This window comes from Chrysochloris asiatica, unplaced genomic scaffold (assembly GCF_000296735.1).
Source record: "Chrysochloris asiatica unplaced genomic scaffold, ChrAsi1.0 scaffold00008, whole genome shotgun sequence".
NCBI lineage: Eukaryota > Metazoa > Chordata > Mammalia > Afrosoricida > Chrysochloridae > Chrysochloris > Chrysochloris asiatica.
The window spans coordinates 34,489,442-34,496,362 of NW_006408526.1; the positions used below are offsets into that span (position 1 = coordinate 34,489,442).

Here is a 6,921-nt window from a genome sequence, read left to right on the forward strand (position 1 = left end):
GGATGAGTTTTGGAGTCACAGCCCACTTCCTGTTCCTCCTATTCTCCTCATTTTCCATGGAGAAAACAAACTGAGAACTTCAGAGATACTGTCCCTTGCTGGAATCTTTCCTAGTCCTTCCTAAATCAATCAGTTCTTCTCCTTCAAATGTACCTCTGGGAGACAGCCTAGTCCCTCTCTACCCCAAGGACCTTCTAGCCAGGTCTTTGACGGGATAGATGGAGCAAAGTGGTGAGGACTATGGGGTTGGGGCAGAGTCTGCCTTCTAAAAGCTTTAGCCTTGGAAAGAGTCAGAAATAGGATGGATACCCTTCCCTGCAAGACACACTGGACACCTCCCTAGACCATTGCAGAGATCAAGGAAGAGCAGATGTGTAAGTTCCTACCTCAGGTCTCCTGGGAAACTACCCCTTGATGCTGTCACTTTCTTTCACGATTGTGAGGCTTTGAGCAGAATATCTCTGCTCCCTATTTTCTGAGCCCACTCACAGAATTGAGATCTGTAAATTAAAGTGTCACTGGAAGTCTTGGCCACAGTCCCATGGTTGATTTTGTTCTATGATAGCTGGGGCCCTTCCTTTGTACACTGAGCCCACTGAACCTTCTTACCATGGATTGGGTCCATGTTGACAACTTCCCAATCCTTTATTCCCTCAGATATCTGGAAAGATGACTCTTGAGCCAGCCCAGGCCAAAAAAAAAAAAAATCATCTGTCCTTCTGTAGTCCCTTCCAGTATCTCGCAGGCCTTGGCCCCAGGAAATGAGACCTGATGTTTAATTTAAATCTTTCTTGCTGTGCTCCAAGTGAAAGCTCAAATCTGTGGCAGGTTGTTATTTCAGCAATCACTCTGATCGTCACCAAGTGAGGTTGCCAAGACCTCAGTTCCCATTCTCTCTTTCTGCTCTTTTTCTTTTTAGCTCTCCTGGGTAAGAACTCTCTTCCTCCCCCTCCACCCTTTCTTAGCTATCCCTTACAGTCCTCCTCCATCCCTTTCTAAAAATGGTATTCCCTAAGGGCTCAGTGCAAACCTTCTCTTAACCCTGTTTGACATTTCGGACTGGAGGTCAGATCCTGACTCACAGGATCTTCCACCTTTCTATCCTCCCAGCCCATTCCCTGTGCCATCACTGACTAGCCTGACAGCAGTGTTGCCCAGGGAATAGCCAGACAATTACCTCTCCTTTGTCTGGCCATGTTCCTTCCAGAGCAACCTTTCCTCTCTGTCCAGATTATGCATTTATTTTAATATTTTATGAGGCTGAACTGCCTTACACTGATTTCCCCCAGCTCCAGGGAAAAGGGAAAAAGAGATGGAGTTCTTACCCAGGAGCTCATACCTTTAAATGCTGCTAACATCACAGCAACCCTGATGACTGGCTGCTTTCAGCCACTTTGTCCCACCCACCCCACCCCCTGCCCTCAGGATGACTTCCTGGGATTCATTTGTACGTGCAGATCAGTTTGGATTGATCTTTGTCCTAGAGAAAGATTCAACTGCAGTGGGCAGCTGGTTGCTTCCACAGCAGGCTTCAAGCTCTGCTGGAGACTCCCCATCAACTTTCACCTTCCTGGGGATCCAGGATCTTTTTTGGAATCACCTAGAATTGGGGAAGAAAAGGGAGAAAAAGAGAAGAGGCATTGTCTGAGTACTTACTACATGTTAGGTATTGAGCTATTGCATCCTTCATACATAGGGTCTCATTTTGTCCTCCCAAAGCTCTAAGAAAGGAACTCTGGTAGCGAAGTGGTTACGAATCGGGCTGCTAATCCCAAGGTCGGCAGTTTGAAACTACCAGCTGTTCTGTGGGAGAAAGATGAGGCTTTCTGCTCCCTCCCGTAAAGATTTACAGTCTTGGAAACGCTGTGTGGGATCACCATGAGTCGGAACCGACTTCATGGTACTTAACAACAACAACAACAAAGCTCTAAGAAGCACCTATTGTTCATTCCATTTTAATAAAGCTTAGACAGGTTAACAGGTTTGCTCCAAATCACAGAGCAGAATCTGGATGCAAGCCCAAGTCTGTAGATTCCCAAACCCACTTGTTCTTCACCTTCCTGAGACCTTAGTGGCATCCTTGATCTGTGGACTATAGAACCCAGTAGACTAGACAGCCACACAAAGAGGACTTTGGTCAGTGTTGTTCAGAAGTGTCAATTAGCCAGACCACACTGCCCCTCAGCCACTGTTTCTATCTGACCCCTTTGTGGCCACTTTTTATTTTCAGCCTATGACTCATTTTAGACAAATTTTATCGGTTACAAAATATAAGAAGGAAGGAAGGCACTTTATGGCACGTCCCAGATCAACTTCACTCTTTGGAGTCTTTTGTAACTCACTAGGTTTTCCCAGACGAGTCCTGGTGTGGTGCTGTGGGTTAAGGCACTGGACTGCAAGGTCGGTTTGAACTGCCAGGTTGGCCAGTTCAAGCTCACAAGCCATGCCTCGGAAACCCTATACAGGGTCTCTTTGAGTCAGAACTGACTTGATGGTACTTCATAGAAACAGACTCTCCCTAGAGTCTTAGTGTGGTGCTGTAGGATAAGCACTGAACTGCTAACCACAAAGTCAGCACTTCAAATCCACGAACCCTCTTCTTGTCAACCTCATACAGGGTCACTATGAGTCAAAACCAACACGATGACACTTAACAACAACAGCACAGGCTCTCCCCAGCTCCGCACTTTTTAGTCTCTACTGGAAAATAGTGACTGTCTTCTTTTCCATGCTCAATAGCTAATGCTAGTTGAGTTTGAATTTTCTCCCTGATTTCTGCTATCGCAACTCTCAGAAGAAGTCTGGTGTCTAGCCAACTTCTCCCAAAAGTTTAGAAGGATAAGATAACAGATTCCTGCAGAAACCATCTCATCAAGATACCCTCTGAGCCAGTCCAGGCAGAGAACACCTCTAATTATTTCTGAACAACCCATTCTAGAAGCCAGCTGAATTTCCATCAGGAAGTTCTTCCTGCTGCCTACCCATTATCTTACTTGCTTTAAATCAGTGCCTACCCAAACTTGCTGCAAGTTGGTCCTCTCACAAGGAGGAACTTATTGAGGAATAAGGTTGAGGTTTCTGCCCCATCCGCTTCGGATAGAAGCACCAAGCAGGCTTCATCTCTCCTGACTGAGTGCCAGGGATGAGGGTGACAGAACAAAATCAAGGTGGATAGCAGCTTATTGCATTTTAACTTTCCTATTACCTACCAAATAGCCTAAGCTGCCAATAAAGCAGCCATCACAGCTTGTTAATACCTCTCCCCAGGAGAAGAAAGGCAGAAGGCAGGGGCAGTGCCTCCCGGAAATGTCAGTAATAGATGCAGAGGGAATCTGACATGGTCCTAATGAAGCCAAAGCAGGTATTTAGTTACCTGGCTCCATCCAAAGCTCTCTAGATGGGTTCTCAGCCTCCAGCACTACCTCCTCGATATGCATCTTTATGGTGGGACCCACCCGTGTTCACCATCTCTATGTAGAACTCAACCTCAGAAGTTAGTTGGGAGGTGGTTTATATACCTATTGCCTGAGCTGGGATAATGGGACTCCTCTCTTTGTCCCCAGGGCAGTATTTTTTCTCTCTTCCTGCCCTGTCTGCTCAGATTTATTCACTACAAACAAAGTATTATGAGGATTATTCCATTAAGAACCATTTGTTTCCCTGCCCAACAGCAGGCACTTCCTCTGAGAATAAAGACCTAGTCTTACACCTTCTCAGGGCAACAGGCACCAGCTTGCAAGCCCAAAGTGCACTATACTTGTCCTGGGTCTTCCTGTCTTGGCCATTGTCAGGGATGTAATCTTGTTTTGTTTCTGTGGAGTGGGGACCCTGGGCTGCAAGCTCTGCCTTCCACAGAGACTGGGCTAGTGTGCAGCAAAGCTCGTATGAGCAATCCACTCTCCGTAGGTTTGTCTCTCTCATCACTTTTTCTCTTTCTCCTGCCCTTGATCTTCCCTGTTGCTCATTTTTGCTCTCCCTCCCAGGTCCCTCATTTCAAAGTGGCCCCAGAAGAGTTTGTAAAGTTCCAGTTCCAGAGATTCACAACCCTAAACCTCCACCCCAGCAACACTGACATCAGCGTGGCTGTAGCCGGGATCCTGAACTTCTTCAACTGTACCACCGCCTGCCTCATCTGTGCCAAAGCAGAATGTAAGTTTCCCCAGGTTGAGTTACACCTGCAGACAGTCCAGTCTAGTCAATTTCAACTCTGGCTCCCTGTTCCCCTGGCTGTAGATACACCAGAAACAGGAGGGCTCCTTCGGATCTTACGGGTTGATAATCAATGTGTTTGGGCGTTTGTATATGCCCTTGTGTGTTTGTTCACATATATGTTTGTGTTTGTGTGTGACAGAGAAAAAGAAGGAAAGAGAACAGCTTAAGGACCTCCCTTTGCCAGGACTCCGGAGTAGAGAAAAGCTGGGTTGCAGGGAGGCTGGCCAACCTCCAAGCCTTTTTGCATCTGCAAACTTAATTCCCACATTTTCAGCCTCACTGTTAAGGAAATACAAAAAGAGAAAGAGAGGAGGGGGTGGGGGTGGGGGTATAAATTGGTTGCATTTGTACTTGATGGGTTGAAGAGCTCCTTCCCTTGGAGAAAGGGTTTTGCTGATGGAACAAGGTCTAAGGTCAATTCCTGATAAAGCATTTTTTTTGCAATGCAGGTTTTTAGAAATGCATTTTCTCTGACTCTCAGACAATTGTGACATAAATTTAGTGTTTATGAGATTTAGCTAATTTAAGCCATCACCTTCCAGCCAACATGTGCATCTGTGTGGTCCCAGCAGCAGCTGTGTATCCACATGTGGTCAGGCAGATGCTTGCTACTGGCTGCAACTGGGGCCCAGTGCCCGAACCCCAACCATCTGTGTCCAGCACAGCTCACCTGACCACGCACCTTACCCTGCAGTTCTTTGGGCACTGTACTGTCAAAGATATGCCATCTTCAAGTAGGATCCCTTTCCATGGCTTTGTAGAACTGTTTAAAGTCCTCCTTTACCCTCGAGTCCCTGCAACACCAGAAAACAAAAGCCACCAACTTCACTAGACCTTCACACTTATCTGCCTCTCCATTAACTTACTCATCATACATTTATTAATAACGAAATGCTACCCAAGAGTCCTGCTGGGCGCTATGGCTTAATGTATTGGACTGCAAGGTCTGTCTAAACCACAAGGTCTGTGGTTCAAGCTCACCAGCCACTTCTCAGAAATTCTATACAGGATCGCTATGAGCTATAACCAGCTTGATGGCACTTAACAACAACAACAACAACCCAAGAAATAAAGAGACTGTGGGTTAGTGGGTTAAATAAGTGTGGTTCGAATTTATCATCTGCTCAATGGGAGAAAGATGAGGCAGTCTGCTTCCATAAAGATTTACAGCCTCAGAAACACTAGTTTCTACTGTGTTCATAAATTTGCTATGAGTTGGAATTGACTCTATATGAATGGGGTTCTTGGGGGATTACCCAAGAAACACCAAGAAAGCCATGTATGTTTTTTTGCATATTGTCTTTAATTCTTACAACAAATCCAATGAGTTTGGAGGTATTGGGATTCCCATTTTATAGCAAGGAAATTGAGACTAAGGTAAAATAACTTGCCCAACGTTATACAGCTTAAGCAGCAGAACCTTAAGTCAAATACAAGTGTTTGAATTATAAGTTCAGAGCTTCTTCCAGAACTATCTAGAGGATGCAAAGAAGCTACAGCCCCTACCCTCCAGGTGAATAATAATAGACACCATCAATGTGAAAAAACACAACAACAGAGTAATTTATGCTGTGTTAAATATGCAGTAGGGCTACAGTTCAGGATCAAACTAGGACTTAAAATGGATCTTGAAGGATGTGGCTGTCTAGGATAAGCACTGGAATATTAACCACAAGGTTGTTAGTTCAAACCCACCAGCTGCTCCTTGGAAACCCTATACAGGATCGCTATGAGTGTAAACAGGCTCGATGACATTTAACAACAGAGAAGTGATAGAGCATACCAGATGAGGAGAAGGGAAGGGTTGTGGAAATCTGGATCGTGTGCCTTAGAGAAGTCACTAGAGCATAGACTCTGTGTTCAGTAAAAATGGAAAGGCTCAGGGAAGAGATTGGAGACCCTTGAGAGGCAGGGAAGGATGTAGGCTTGGTCCTGTATCAGTCAGGACCCCTTGGAGGTCTCTCCATAGAGGAATGTGCTCAAAGGAAAGATAATTCTAATCAGGGTCTGCCCTTGGAGAAGCACCTAGCTTGGAGTACATTAAAAAGGACATAGGAGTTGAGCAACTACTATGAGGATGAGTCAAAAATTATCCACATTCTAGTTAAATTAAAATGCCTGTCTACGGCTGAAGACAACATTGAGCGTGCATGTGAAATGGTTCTGTCAGATACACTAGTGACAGTAGATTATGTGGCAAATCATTTACAAACCAACCTATGAAATAATCCATGACAGGCTTGGGTTTTTTGAAAAGTTTGTGCAAGATGGGTATACAAATAACTCAGAAGAACATAAACAGAAGCGTTTGGACATCTGTGAGCAAAATTTGGACGGATACTTGAAGAAAGGTAAAAGTGTGTTTTAAAAAATCATTACAGGTGACGAGACATGGATTCATCACTTCAAGTCTGAGAGTAAACATCAGAGTTTGGAATGGAAACATCCTCAATCATCAACTGGAAAAAGTCCAAAAGTTACCCATCAGCCGGAAAATTGATGCTTACAGTTTTCTGGGATTCTCAAGGGCCAATACAGGAACACTATCAGGAAAAAGTATCAACAATCAATAGAGCTCCTTACTGTGAGATGCTCACTGAAGAGCTGAAGCCTAAACTTCAAATTAAATGCAGAGGACTGCTATCCAAGGGTGTTGTGATCTTGCATAACAATGCACATCCACACACGTCTGCCCACACTGTTGACACT

The 6,921-nt window shown here is 44.9% G+C and overlaps 1 protein-coding gene across 1 annotated transcript in view; it reads left to right on the forward strand.

The window, feature by feature from the left end:
* Nucleotides 1–6,921, forward strand: part of GRIK4 (glutamate receptor, ionotropic, kainate 4) — a 499,211-nt gene that overhangs the window by 245,032 nt on the left and 247,258 nt on the right. Inside the window, exon 5 of the mRNA XM_006833921.1 lies at nt 3,984–4,149. Coding sequence (XP_006833984.1) covers nt 3,984–4,149 — 166 coding nt within the window. The remainder of the gene's footprint in view (nt 1–3,983; nt 4,150–6,921) is intronic.